The 16,141-nt window shown below is 40.0% G+C and overlaps 1 protein-coding gene across 1 annotated transcript in view; it reads right to left on the bottom strand.

The window, feature by feature from the left end:
* Positions 1 to 292: 292 nt before the first annotated feature.
* Positions 293 to 16,141, bottom strand: part of LOC145390093 (uncharacterized) — an 85,430-nt gene continuing 69,581 nt past the window's right edge. The window contains exons 6-7 of the mRNA XM_080265159.1: positions 7,023 to 7,093; positions 293 to 393 (exon numbers count right to left, since the gene is read on the bottom strand). Coding sequence (XP_080121285.1) covers positions 293 to 393; positions 7,023 to 7,093 — 172 coding nt within the window. The remainder of the gene's footprint in view (positions 394 to 7,022; positions 7,094 to 16,141) is intronic.

The raw sequence follows: 16,141 nt of genomic DNA, 5'->3' as shown, positions 1-16,141 counted from the left end.
TACTTATATAGTTTTAAATATTACCAGGGAGTTCAGTAATAACAAGTTTAATTGTGTTTAGGTAACAAATGTTTTGAATTTAATGGAAATACATAAGCAAAATTAAAATATTATTATATAAATTTAAAGCAGTTTGACTAGTACAGGTGCAACATTGTTAAAAGTAAATTATGACTGAGGATGGTGCATTCGCCGCTCAGTTAGACGCGGTGGGCGCATTCGAAGGTGTTTACGGAGACTAGACGGGCAAAATTGGACCTTATGCAGACTCATGATGGGAAAAATTGGACCTTTATTTAGGCCTGGCATAAGGCGAGGTTCTGCACCTCGCCCGTTCCATGGCAGAGGGCAGAGTCTGCTTGTAGGCCACCCAGCGCCCAGCCCCCGCCCCGTCTGAGGAAGGATACAGTGTTGAGTTAACAAGAGCAGAGCATTGGGGCGACACCTGACCTCTGCCCAGCCCCGCCACGCCACGCACCACACGCCATCCCGCCATCACAGCCACAAGTGCACTATCAACACCACAACTTATTAATGAACTATATGCACACCATATCTGATTAAACATCAGCTCCAATTACTTTAATCCGCTCTGTACGATGTTTGTTGATCATCATCATCATCTCTCCCTCAGTTCCGATATTATTCTCAGCTTCAAGATTGATTCACGCGATATGTTTCGAAGGATGATGCTGAAATGCTGCACGTGGCGGTGCCAAATCGTACTGGAGTTTAGATGGTGGTTCAGTTTGCCTGTCTACACCCTCATATTTCAAGTTGTGTCCGTCACCTTGCTTCAGCACCATGTCTCGAAGCTGATCGTGTTAACCACCATTAGGAAACTTTTACAATCTAGTGGTTAGATATACTCTTCAATAGTCCTGTCCTTGCAAGATGTCTCCCTCGATTATCTGGACAGAGCGTGAATAATTCTACAAAACGTCATTATAGTAAAAGGGTTCAGCATAATAATAATTCGACCACTTCTCAAAACAGCCTTTCAACCCAATGACGTTTTTCATTTTTTATTCCTATTGGTATCTCCAGATAACTTTATTCAACTTGGAATGAATAAAAAAAGGTACGGAAAAAATCAGCAAAAAACTGCATATAACCTTTCCAGTTAAAAGGGTCCTTCCTAAGCTGAAAACAATCACATGGAGATGGCAGGAATAAAAGCTGACACATGTCCTAGGGTTGAAGGGGATAAAGTTATTACAACTGGCCATTGCTTTATATCAACTTTTGAAAAGATGTTATTGAAATTTTAGTGGTTCTGGGGTGGAATTTCTGCAATAATAAGTATTAGCTGGCGTGTTTATAATACATAATTGTGATGGGATATGGTTGGTGGGGACTGATAACTAGTCTTCCAGTAATTAAAATGGAGAAACTCATTCTACTTTTTTTTTTTTTTCTTTTTTGCCTATCGACCATTGGGGAGCATTCTACCTTTTCCTGTGTCTTTAATTTTGGAGTGAGACTGCAGAACATAATGTCTCTAATGGATGGCATTAAAGCAGTACATTACGGTTAACTATTTATAATTCCGCCATTTACATCGGTCAACATCATCAGTTAAACTTGCAAGAAGTAACGGGAAATAAATTTTTATTGTAACTTACTATGCGACATTTCATACTGGTGAGTGTGAAGCAAATGAGAAGATGTAAAGAATGAAACGATTACCCTGAATGAGCTGTCAGGATAGGCAACGGGTAACAAACATATCAGGATAGCAAAGAATAAGGCTGGTACATGTCAAAGTAGAAACGTAAATGCCACAGGATCAATAGTATATCTTCAATCAGATTTAGAATGTTTTTGTTAATAACCTACTCTTAAAAATTTTTTTGATTACGTGTTCGTAATCTAGATATAATCGTCACCAGCTAATATGCAGTAAAAAGGTTCAACTGCACGAGTTGATATTGTGTGATGAGTGGTGTCACACAATAAACACACTCCTATACACTGGCAAGGCCATATTATACTAATCATAGGAGTCACTCTTGATAGTTATTTATAGGGAATTTTCTTTAATCTCTTTAGTACCATGATGTCATTTACATATTCCTGCTACTGTCAGATGATTTTACGCATCTTAAGGACGCAGACACTTCCTCGAGACATGTGGACGACGAGAGGAAACGAAGTTTACAGTTCTTTCCAAAGCTGGGGCTTTGCTATTGTAGCAGAACTTACACTTCCGTGTTGTTTCACCTCGATTGTACCAGGTTTTGAGCTAGTGTGTCCAAGTATTAAGAGAGACCCCTGGTATAGTTCCTTCACATTAATCTGGTCTAGATTTTCGTCATTTTGTAGTTTATTTCACGTAGGTCAGTGAGAGAAAAAAGACAATGTTTTGGATCTACAACCTCTCCATAGCAGGCCTGCTTCTTCGAGACTAAGACCATATTTTAATGTTAATATTTCTTTCAACTCAGCATTCAAGATGGAGATGAGGCAATTCTATGAAAAGTTAGTGCGAAAAAAAGAGTATTAAAAATGGAGATATAGCAATTCTAGACCAAGTTAGTGTGAAGAAAAAAAAAGGAGTACGGTAGCTAAGTGAAAGTCCTCTGGACTAGGTGGTAGTGGTCTGTGAGACGGCGTGGTTCCCGAGTGGCACGGGGGCGGGACATAAGCAGGACCAGGTGTGGGTTGGCCTAAAATACTTTGCTCAAGTGAATATTAAGTACCATTTAAAATGTTATTATTTTTTTCAATAGTTTATTTTACCGTCTTTGCATCTATTCCAATAAGAGTAAAAAAAAAAGAAATACGATTTAAAGTTTTGCATGATGACACACAAAAGTTGGTTAAAAATTGTATGAAAGTAATTAAATGTGCTTTTTACTGATATTATATGATTATTAAATCACTTAAATTTATAGGATTAGTTAAATTTACAGTTGTTAAGAAAAGTAAGCAAGAACGAAGTGGTGACACAGAGCCAGAGAGAAAAGGCGATACTGTTGAAACTTGGCGCCAGGTGATGACCATCTTTTTGCTAAACATAGCCAAACCTACTGTGCAATCCATACATCTCCTACTCCAACCTTTCGGTTTTTCTCCCCATGATCTTCAGCAGCCCAGAAAAAATCAATTGTTTAATTAGCCACGAATAATTGGAAGCAGATCGTTAAATGTATTTCTTTACAAATGGTCTTTTTTTAGGTGTTCGTCCGCCAGGAGAACAAAAACACCTGGCACCAAATTTGAAAAGTACTGCCCCAAGACACAAATTTCAGCAGCGTTATCTCTGCACCAGAACTTCTCCAGCATCTCCGCCAGGTCCTCCTCCATCTTGTCCCCTGGTGAGTTCACAGGAGTAGGTCGTACATGAGAGGGATTTAGGTCGGTCAAACTTATTAAACAGATGTTTCACTAATAAAATTTTCTAGTTTGTGCCTACAAGAGAGCACTGCGACAGATGCCATCATATTAGGGCACAATAATTACCAACTTTACATTTTCTCTTTTCATTACTAACATTTTATTCGGCATAATATTTCTTTCTTTGACGACCAAAGGAAAATGATGGATGACCACGTTACTTTACAAAGCCATAGGAATATTCTGATTTATGTGAAACGGCAAGAGCTCCAAATGCGGTGTGGACCCAAGAGAGTATTTGTGCACCTAGCGGAGTTGCTGGGAAGTCTGGTACCCGGGAGGTGAACTTACGTCTTAGTGGCTGAGGCAGCGTTTAGCTTCCTTTTTAGATTCAATTTTATGGGTACAGTGAGCGTAGTGGTACGGCAGAAGTTACTCTGATTATCTACATGTTGAACTGGAAAGAACTCGGGGGACGGGAAAGTGTAGAGCCTTAATGTGTTTACGGTGGATTATATATCTTTAAGCAACGCAATAAAAAGAACCAACGAATATAAAGGAGCTTACTCAAAGTCTCATTACCTACAAAAAAAAAAAAAAGAAAGAAAGAAAACACACACACACGTTTAAAATTCCAGCTTATTATATTCGGATGATATTATACGATTTATGAATCTCTACTGCACTAATGAGCACACATTAGTGAATATACGTTATATACAGTATTAGAGCGAGTTTGTATGTGCCGTTATGTATTATTATCACTTATTTTGTTTTCAGCCAAAAGAGCATTAGTCAGTGCATCATTTGTATACAATAAAACCACTCTTTTAGATAAGTAAAAAAAAAAAAAAAAAAAAAACTGTAGCATCTCCAAACTTGAAAACAAGTTGGATAATTTTGCATAATCAAGAAGAATTGCTTTCGAATAAGATAGGCGGAGAGAATGATGAACACAAGTTTTTGATACTTGGTGCAATACATTTATAAATCACGAAGTTTGATCCCCGTGTCTGTTGGATTTTAACATCGCAGGTTCTTCTCTCCTCTGGGAGCACAGCCCAGTTAATATACTCGGTCGGTCGGGAACTCTGTCTAAGGTACTGCTTGCCGACTAGAAATACTAAACATCTTTCGAGGAAGTTGGTCCATTCATGGGCAGCAAAGGAGCAAAATTTACAAGAACACACACACCCAGAGTAACCAGCTTATTTTAGTGTTGTTTATAACTTTTTTTTTTTTAACTAATACCTCATACTACCGAAAGAATCAGAAACCTGGCAAGAATGATACCGACTTTATTTACGCTTAACTCCTTCAGGATGATGACATGCTCTCCACCTCCAGACCAATTTAGGAAAGGCCTTTTGCACTGAAGGAGTAAGGAAGGCTATTTCCAAAACCCTATAGTTTGAACCTCTTCAAAGCTGAATAAAATCGCACTGAGGGAACAAGCATAAACAAACAAAAAACAGAGGTCCTCGGAATGAAGGAATTAACTATACCTTGTTGTCCATGATGTAATCATTCGGTGAAATGGTTACGAACAAAATAATCCCTGCTTGTTCAGCCTCTTCAGTACAGTGACGCATTTTTTCTTAGTTTATTCCTGCTGTCAGATGATTATCATCAGTTTAGGAGTGACTTCTGGAACTGGAGGGGTTAGATATAACCTTGATTATTCTCTTCACTACCAGAGGTCTACCTTAAGTTAATTAAAATCATCTGGTGAAGCATGAATAAACAGAAAAAATAAGATTCAAAAGGGTAAATTCCTAACACCTAAAATGTTCTTGATATACTTGACTTTTGCTCTTTGTGGCCAAAAATGAAACTAAAATGTGATTGAAGCACGTGTATTAGTAATGAAGGCATAGTGGTCAGCCCTTACGTGGCCGACCGGAAAGCTCTATCGACAAGGCAGGAGAGAATCCAGTATAACGCACTGAGGAAGATGATAGAGAGGATACTGCCACATTTCAAAATAACAACAGTAGTTAACTATTTCTCTACTGTGGACACACTTGGATGATTTATTCAGTCTTCAAACCCTTGTATTCAGGTCAGGATACTTTGAGCACATCAAAAGTGAATCGTGACGACTTTGAACTCTTAGAATGCTAGAAGTATCCTCAGCTCAACAAAATCATTCTGTGGTTGCCATGTAAAATCATCCAATGCGTCCAAGAAGGCGAAAGGGTTAACACACTTCGGGAACACTAAAAGCAACAGCGTCACTTAAGCTTAAAACTTTGTGCTTTGTTTAGTATTAACTACTACGAGTTTATTTTTCATGATAATTACCGCTGTGAAAGTTAAGAATTTTACTTACAGTATAATATATGTATTTGTAGTAAAATATATTCATTAGCAGTAATATTACCATACGATTACTCTCGCCACGACGAAGTACAGTACATTAATGCTTCTTATCCTGTTCGGGAGCAAAGATGTTTGCTGAAGCCTCGTAGCTCAGCAAATATCGTTTAGTGTTTGAGGCAATCAAGTTGGCTGTCACTAACTTGGAACAAAGTTTGTGAGGCATCCTAGAGTTTATGCATAATAATATGGTTCCAGCACCCGCCCGCCAGTGCCACCCACCTTAAAAATTTTTATTACTGCTCAACATTTTGCTGAAAATTTTCACCCAACAGCCATTCATATATTCCACGTATGCTGGCACTGACAAGAACTCTGCATATAAATATAAACTTGGATATCTTGGCAAAAATTTGGAGACAAGAATCAGCTATTATTTCTCTGCTATATGAGATAAAAACTTCCGCCATTTTACAGACCTAACACTGATGCAATATGATATTTCTCTGTAGGCCTAACTGATTTTGAATATATAAATTTTTCTAGTATTACTTGGACGGAATTCTCTCCTGATATCTATATATGTGCTAAATATATCTGAAATTAATTTTTTCTGCAGAAATAGCCATATGCATCTTTTATCTGTAATCTTTCGCTGAACAATCTAATTATTTTGTATTGTGTAGCGCTGCTGAAAAATCTGAAGAAAGGAAACATTACAGTACTTAGCTGTATGACTTCTAAGCAATAATATGTAACTTTTGTGCTTTTTTTTCATGAATTCGTAAAGAAAAGCTTGTGTGTTCCATACTGTCTGTGACAACACATACCAGAGATATTGTCTGTGAATTCTTTTTCATTTGTTTCCTGAGCAAAATAAAGTACAGGTGGCAGCGTGACTGAATTTTCAAAAGGCATGTTGTTGATCGCAGTTATACAAAGGCTGGTGTCTGTCCTCTCACAGATTGTTCTAATAATATTTTAGTTGTTTCATTGCTAATTTGTTGCCCTACAAACGAGTTTGTGGATGTACGTTTTATTTACTATTACTTTAACTTGTGGTGAATGAGGACTTCCACAAGGTGTCCAGAGTGGCGTGGCCGCGGCCAGGAGGACCTGAGGCTACTTGGACCATCATCGCCACCACCACTCACTCTACACCACACAACTCCTCGCCACATTCAGCAAACACTGGCACTAACTGTTCATGGCAAAACTCATCCCGGGGTGTAGTGTGTGTAAGGGACTGGGTGCAGCACAGGTGACGCAGGTGACGGGCAGCTTAGCGCAGAGATAACACAGCCCGCCGCTGACTCTTGCCTCCAGACAACTTAACCACAAGAGTGTCAGCCCCGTCTACTTACCATATGCCTCACCATTGTACACTTCAGTAAAGTCATCCGGCCCGTAGTCAGCATAGTCGTCGTAGGCAAATCTGTAGGCAGAGTTACTGGGGTTTACGCTCGACCAGCAGCGCCGGCAGGGGGAAGGCTGGCTGGCCTGCTTCACCTTTATTTACGTCATTAACTTTTAACAGCTAAAGGGCGTACTCTAAGTATACCGAGCTCATTTCCTATTTATTTATTTTGATTTTTTAACATTTTAAAAGCAATTCCATTAAAATATTTGGTTTAACTGCCCCAGAAAGGACGTCTTTTACTAAAATGAATCCTTAGAGTTTATGTGTTAATTAGAGTTTGTGCACTGATGAAGTAGTCTAAGGCAAATGGAAGTTTAATATACACGGTTAAGTATATGACATGGTAACGATGCAAATAATTAAGGATTAAGTAAACTCTTGAAAATTCAGAAATAGTAAGCTGCTTGTACAGCAATGGGACACATCTTAAGTTAGAGTGGACAACACACACACACACACACACACACACACACACACACACACACACACACACACACACACACATACACACACACACACACACAGACGGAAATACACAAATGGAAGGGACAGTGCCCGGACAAGAGACTACAGCAGCGACGGGGATACATAGGGTGTGAGGGCGTGACTTACCTTCAGTCAGTAGCATGCTGGCATTGACTGACCTAGCGTCATGCTGATACGACTCTACGTGGCTGCTCAATCAGTGCTATTGTCTTTATTAATGAGGCAGGCATTCACCAGTTTCCTTTGGTAATTATGTTACGGCCAATGAATAGCAATCACACAGTGAATTTGCACTGCAATTTAGACAATTGAAAATACGTGAATGATTCACAAATGATTCACAAATTATCGTACCGATATGAGCTTACTGGAAATAAGAGAATTGTGTTAATGCACTTATACTTGCAGTACAAATTTTAATTGTGTTTCATATATTGCTTCCAAGAGGATTAAGCCCAGTACAATCTGTGTATCCATTTAAGTATTAAATTCACGTCCACGAAGGAGGAATATCAACTAAAGCATTGGTCAATATGACTGCATGTTTCAACCTTATCTTTGTGTGTGTGTGTGTGTGTGTGTGTGTGTGTGTGTGTGTGTGTGTGTGCACATATGTGCGTCTGTACATGTGTGTGTGTTTGTATGTGTGTGTGTGTGTGTGTGTGTGTGTGTGTGTGTGTGCGCACATATGTGCGTTTGTATGTGTGTGCGTTTGTATGTGTGTGTATATATATATATATATATATATATATATATATATATATATATATATATATATATACGTTTATGTGTGTGCCTGTGTATACAGCTGTTGCAGCGGCAGCCTACCATTGTACAGTAGAGAACCCGGTTCTATAGTTATTCGGCAACCTCCTTAAGTGTCTCTGGAGAACTCTACTGGAGGTGCAGTGAGGCTGAGGTACTGTATAATGAGCGGAGAGTAAAGTATTGGTTAAGTGAGTTGTGTGATGTTCGGCTGTCCGAAATGGGGAAATACAATGTGATGCGTCGTATGAAATGAATTTACAACAGACGCATATTAAGCTGTCGCTGAATACGTTCATCATGCGTGCTTTTGTAGGTAATATATGGGTCGGGTGTGTTGTAGGTCCATATTCTGACGGGGCTGGGATGTCCCCGAGAACATCCTCCTTACCAGTTTGTGTCTGCACACTTCCGCGTATAAAGAGTGGTACATATAAAACGTTTATTTTCCCCTTCAGTGAGCGATTTCTTTTGTGTTGCGGGGACGGCGAATTCAAAGTTATCAATGCTTGTCCTGCATCATTTACTACTACCACTGCAATATCCCCGCTCGCACCAGCAGACCGAGCCGTCTCCGCGAAATATAAACTACCACCAGTGACGGTAAGGCCCCTGTATACTGCACATGGCGCTACAGTGCTGAATTGTGCGCTGGTGTGTGGTAAGAGTTCAAGTACAAAGTCAGTGGCATGTTGTTACAGAGACAGAACGGGTGATAATTTAGGGCGCGACCACACGTGTGCTGCAACAAGTGCTGACAACATACAGGCAACACAATAACGAACAAGCTGCAAACATGCTGGGAGCAGCAACGTCCCTAACATGCTGGGAGCAGCAACGTCCCGAACATGCCGGCAACATCTTGATGAAGTCTCAGCTGCTTCATATGGAGGCACTCATCGCATCACCTTTGCTGCCAGTAAGTTCGTAGCTGCACTAAACTGTGTTTGCATACAACTCTTCAAATATTGACGCATACATTTATCCAAACATGTTGCCAGCTGTGTTTTCAGCAATGTTCGAGAACACGTGTGGACGCGCCTTAGGTGATGTGATATTGCAGAGGCAGAGGAAGTTTTAAATTATGAGTGTGTTGTTGCAAAGACTGGAGAGGTGTTGTATGGTGTTTTGTTGCAGAGACAGGAGACGTATTAAATTATGTGGTATATTGCGGCAGAGACAGGAAACGTGCTAATTTATGTGGTGTGTTGTTGCAGAGGCGGGAGAGGTGTTAATTTACGTGGTGTATTGTTGCAGAGACATGAGGGGTGTTAAAAGTGACAGATGTTGCCACGGAAATAATGACTCCTTAAGTACAACGACGTCCTATTCTAGTGAATTTTTTACCACCGATGGGCGATGTTATTCAGCTTAGGGATACCTTTTGTCGTGAAGGGGATAATGCAGGTTTTATCGGGCTCCTCTGGTTCGAAAGCTTTCTCTTAAGCGCAGTTAAGTAGTTGCAAAATACACTCTATAGGGCGTTATCTCATTGAAATGGTTATATGGGTCAGTTAGTAAAACGTTTCTGGAAAGATATGCTCTATTTTCTAGCAGGAGACTGAATCAGAAGGATCCCAATTTAAGGTAAGACCTCGCACCATCATCATCATCATCATCATCTACAGCGGCGTCTTGTAATGAAGTGGTTAGAGATGTTTGCATCTACTACCACGTTTCTTCTGTTTTCAGAACTTTCAGTGCGAAGTTATATGCCTACTAGAGTCAGATGACTTTAATCAACTCAGGGAAGTCCTCTCGCACTAAAGTGCTTAGAAGGTATCACAATCAACACTTCCCGTGTCATTACGCAATTTTTATATTGTTTTGCTAGAGTCAGACGGCTTTATTAATTTCAGGGTAGGTTTCTCGTTGTGAAGGGCTTAAAGAAATAAAACGATGCTTAGATATAGGCACGTGAATTGCGTTACGGTTACCAACGACGTGCTTAACCATGTCAATATGATGCTATGCTTGCAATCTTATTTTAGATGCCACCAGAAAATTGTTTTCAGATAAGGATGATGTTTGTAATGAAGGGATGAACAGAGGCTATATCTACTTTTTCCAGTTCCCTAAGTTTGCTTAAGGTAAATAACATCGTCTGGAATTAACAATAATGAAATTCTTAAAAGTATCATTATAGGGCGTACTCAGGAGTGTAACAGGGCAGGGATGGAGATGCTGCGATGGGCAAACAATCTCGCTTGAGGATGTGAAGGGGGAGTGGAAAGGTGTGAAAAAAATGAAAAGGAAAAAAAGTAATACCTGTATTTTGATTCTGCACGGATCCTTACAAAGACTTGTTACCTCCTCCATCGAAGCTGGAGGAAGTTATGTATTCATCCGTGTCTGTTTGTTTGTCTGCGTGTCCGTTTGTGCACAAGATATAAAAAAAATTCTTGACGCATAAATTTGTTAACGCATATCACTGAAGTCTGGTTATAGGTGGGCAGTGGGTTATGAAGGAGTTAATTAGATTTTGAGGTTGATCTGGACCCGGATAGGGAATAATTAATAAATTTTATTGGCGTTGGCCAAGGTATTTTTTCGCTAAGTTCTTTTCATTGATTATTTGAAACAGTATCCGAAACTGTTTACTGATGTTTGTTCACTGAGTTGGGGAAAGGAGGGTTTCCAGGCAACCAAAAAATTCCTGGAAACGCTGTGTCCTGCTTAGCAATGTGGAGGCGATACTGTTTCCCTTTTTAATCGTATCTGTACTCATTAATTTCACCAGATTTATTTTTTCCTTGTGTTGTATAACAGCATGATTTATCTTGAGTTAGCGTATTCTGCATAACATTCCATTGCCAAATTTATCCACATTTTCATGCAACAATCAGTGAATGGAAGTATGTGTAGGTGAAAATATGGAGCAGACAAAGGATCATTTATGAACATACAGAAGGATGTGGGTAAAATGATATGAGAAGATAAGAAAGACGGACATGCAAGGGGCTGAGGGGACCGTGCAGATGAGAGCTGAGATGCGACAATGTTGAATATCGAGTACAAATATATTATTTTTAGTCATACTTGACCCATATTTTCGTCCCTTTACGGGCAGTTTCACGTAGGGGAAGGCGGTGGCCCAATCGGTAGAAAGGTGGCCTCCAGTCATACCGGACCCAGGTTCAAATCCCCGCTGGGGCAGGGAACAGTTTAAGGATTTGAATTTCACAAAAGCAGACTTTACCGATCTACCAGAAGACCCGCCGACATGTTGTAAAAATACCCCCGTTAATACCAATACACCAGTCCTGTATGAGACAGCCCTAGCATGTATTCAATATGGACGGTGTGTGTTAACGCCGAAGTAGTGACATGTAGAGGTGCATGGTATGTAGGAGGACCACTGGGCCTTGAGTGCAGGCTGTGAAGCCTATGCCCAGAGTCGGACACATTAAAAAAAAAAAAAAAAATAGTCGCAGAAAAAAAAAAAAAAAAAAAAAACAGCCCTACATCCTTTCCGCAGCACTTCTTGTGCTATTAATCCGTTGCTATAACTCAATGTTCAAGGTGAAGAAATGGCAATTTTAGTCGAAGTTAAAGTAAAAAAAAGTATAGCAGCATGTGTGAGAATGAATGGAATGAACACAATATGCATGCAGGATTGAAGGGTATTACGCAGTGTTACATAACATGTACAAAGAGTAGGATGTTTAAGTGTGTGCTATACAGTAAAGATATTATCTTGGTAAAGTTGGCTGAAAACATCGTAGAAAAGTAGGATTATTCAAGGTACCTATTGGTTCACTTAAAACTTTGGTTAGGTTAATAATTGTCACAAAAAAGCTGTGAATACAGCTGATTCACTCAATGAACCCTGAAAACTGCAATAACTACACAGCTTTGCATACTGGAGAATTGTTATAATCAGCGATAAAAACGCAAGTTTCTGGCTGCATGTGTATTGGTACTTATGAACATTGTTTTTGTACGTATGTCCAGAATAGTCCGATGATGCAAAAATTCCGGTACACATAAAACTAACTCGTTTTAAGTTAACTAATGTACCTGTACAGTATTAATGTGTACTATGCGATGCGGTTTACTGTCCATAATGAGTCATTTAACCTCATGTAGGAGGTCATTAACAACTTATTCTAAACCAGACAATATTTGGCATAAATTACAAAGTTTATCCTGAACTGCTGTAACGTGTTGTATCTCTTATTACTATAAAACATTGATAAACAGACAAGTAAAGAGGTGCAGTGTGTATTATCTTTAGTGTCCAATTTAAAATTATACAGACAGCAGCAGCGTGTGATATCTCTGGTTCTTTCCACATAAATCATTGTGCTAGGAGAACTGTCGGCCTGAGCTAATGTACCGTGTTTTGTATCTGGTTTCCTCTTTATATGTGACTGGATAACTATCAACCTAACTAAATTCAGGTAGTCCCTGTATTAAGTAATTCTGAGAGATATAGACCCATACTGTAGTGACATCTATGATTTCCTCTGAGTGAATTACAACGAAATCTGTCGACCTAGTCTTGCTTAGCATGTGTTTGCTCTGGTTTCCTCCTTCTAGGTTACGCAGATAAGAAAATCTACCTCGGCTGACGTAGCGTGTATTTTTCGGGGTATCCTCTGTATAAATTATACTGATGACTATTGACCAAAATTGACGACGTATATTATCTCTAGCGTTTTCAAAGGCAACAGAACTTAACAAATGTAGCATGTATTATTTTCGGTTTCCTCCTGAAGCTATTGATTTTAGTAAGGTGTGGCAGGTAGTGTATCTTGGCAGGGAGTTGCATGGCTTATTGAACACCTCGTACGTCACTCTTAATCACTCTCGGGTGTCCGTGTTGCCAAAACTTCCAGGGCGCGGCCGCGACTGACGGCGACACATTGTGGGCATTACTTATCAGGTTTCGCCATAAGCCCCTCACCCCAATGACGTAATATACATTGTACTGCTGCTAATATTTGACTATGTATATCAGCTTCAGAATGCACCCTTGATTGTCACTTATCTGCATTTTCCATAACCCCATCACCCCGCGGACATAACAGACAATGCACTGTTGCTATTTGGCAGCAATTTTAGAGAGCTCCCTTGAAAATGAAAGCAATTTGTCTTTCTTCATACCCCCGTCACCCCAAGGAGGTCATTTATAATATCTTACTATTGAATCTGACAGGTAAAATTAATGAGCTTAAGAGAGCACCCTATACATGATGGCGCTAACAAGGACGACATTAGGTAACTTCTTCCAGATCTATAAGATCTAGGCATTATCACATCACCTAGCAAGGAAATAAAAAGTACATTTTTTTGTGATAAGAATAATTCTGCAGTTACGCTGTGAATTCGATTATACCTCCCAATTCAGTATCCCTTGTGATTAACTTAGCCTCCTTCATCATCATCATCATCACCATGATCATCATCGTGTTTATCTTAGCCAGCTGTTTCAAGAAGAATATGGTCAGTTAACCTCTCGGGATTACGAGTTCTCTATTATATTATTTATCTGACACCAGCCAATTTTATTCAGCTGAGAGTGGGTATCAAGGAGCCTAGGAGTTTTAATATCATAAACACTTAGACACATGCTCGGGACAACCCTAGTTTAGATATTGCTAGATGAAAGATAGCTAAGATTGCTGGTTTACTGAAAAAAAAAAAAGTAGCAAGGAATGGGGATATGAGCATAGAAGTAAAAATGTCCCTGCATTGCAGTATTGTGAACACTAACATATGGAAGTGATACTCGGACCCTGTTGGAAGGACACAAGTCAAGTGTATGAGCAGTGGAAATAAATTACCTGCGATTAGAAGTGGAGTTGCATGGAGAGAAAGACAAATAAATGAGGAACGAGAATTGTGGTATTGACGAAAATGTAACCGAAAATGGTAAGAGAAATACTCTAAGATGGTTTGACCATGTGAAGAAGATGGAGAATGAGAGACTGACTAGAAAAGTGTGTGTGTGTGTGTGAAGCCGGGGTGGGGGGGAGGGGAAAGCATCTATGCGATGGAGGGATTGGGTAGACAGATGTATGACAAAAGGGTGTGCAAGTTAAGTGAAGACAGCCACATGTCAGAGAACAGGGGGACGTGGAGGCTATTTGCTTCTGTCCACCTCTTTCAGGATTGAGAAGTCTGACAAAACAGAGATAAACAGATGATTTTATTTAGCTGAGCATGGGTCACAGGAGCCTAAACGTTGAGGATACATGGATACAGTGACGAACTGCCTTGTTATTCCGCGTGTGTGTGTGTGTGTGTGTGTGTGTGTGTGTGTGTGTGTGTGTGTGTGTGTGTGTGTGTGTGTGTGTGTGTTCGTGCGTGTGTGTGTGTGTTCTAATTTGTCTGAATTTTGTGGTAACATGTACTTTGTATTCTGGGAGGACGTACCGATATAAGTCTTTTCACTCCAGTTTTCAAACATACATATTTCTTTCTCACGGACAGCAGGCAAGTTTATTCGGAAGAAAGAAATCATTTGTGGTTAGAGTCCGATGACGTATCGTGCTGACTTATTCTTGCCAGGTATCTTTTCACCATCTTTTGGGAGACCTTTTGTGACACAGTAAATGAATCCTGAATTTAGCCTCTGCAGCTCGAAAAGCGTCTCCATTGATTAATAAAACTGTCTGGAGACAGCAACAGCAAGTCATCGGACTGAGGAGCTTAAGCAATATGGAAATCCCCTCAGGGATCGTCGTCCCCTTTCATTAACAGTCAGTGTACTTCACCAAATTATCCCCCCCCCCAACTCCCACTTTACGTGATAAATATACGAACGCAGTGGAACCATCCTGACATATACTGCACAATTAACGATATCAAGGCCAAAAAGTAGACATCAAGAGCTCAGCCCATCCCCTCTAGTATCCAGCCATTGCGTAATTTGTGATAACTAAGCCCATTAACAAGCCAAATAGACGGATGGTTATGAATACCGCGTCGCTTAATTTCCGTGTGGGGGGAATGGGGGTGCCAGGCCCATTGAGGACATAGGCTTCGTATTACTGCATTTGCAGGCTCCAATAAGCCATAACAATCCATAACATCAATCACTCACCCACGATGCCCTGGGGTCATACGTATAAAGGACCCTAATCACACAGAATAAATAACTCTCCATATGACTATTATCACAGATCGTTTTGTTATTTTTTGCACTTTCATGTTCTCTCTTGTATGATTGTGATGTGCCTGGCAGCTGTATGAGTGAAGGACAAACGTATAAACATGCAACTTCACATACAACTGAAGCTCAGATCAATTTATATATATGGCTCGAGGTCCTCACCCCTCCATCACCAGCACAGTGATACATATTGGCTACTGTGTGACTCTGATCGATCACGCCCGCAGTCGCTTGTGAGAGATAGTGCGACTGGATCATAATTCACTCCCTCCCTCCTGAATGATGTGTGTTCCAGGATCCGCTGTGATTGAGCGAGGCGGCCGCAGGGAGGGACGCTGCCAGATCAAGGAAGCTGAGGCGAGCTAAGTGTGGGAAATGTAACCTGGCATTTGGGAGTCCCTCAATGCTGAGAGATTGCTTGAAGTACAGGGATTTTAACACACTAAGGCTACTGCAGCTCACTCTTAGTTGATTATAATCACCTGTCTTTAAAAAGAAAATACTATTACAGTTGTTTCCTCCGATCGTGAGGGGGTTAATGATGAAAATATCAACACTCTCAGGTCACCCTGACTTACTTTCTGATTGATAAAAGCATACGGCGTTTGTTGTAGTTAAATACTAAGAGTTATTTCGACTGTGAGAGATAAATTAGTAGGCTATCAAAACAACTTCATACTGATGAAAAGAAC

This window comes from Coenobita brevimanus, chromosome 14 (genome assembly GCF_032717465.1).
Source record: "Coenobita brevimanus isolate Jiangsu-jjx chromosome 14, ASM3271746v2, whole genome shotgun sequence".
In the NCBI taxonomy this organism is placed as follows: domain Eukaryota; kingdom Metazoa; phylum Arthropoda; class Malacostraca; order Decapoda; family Coenobitidae; genus Coenobita; species Coenobita brevimanus.
This window is presented reverse-complemented; position numbering and strand designations above follow the sequence as displayed.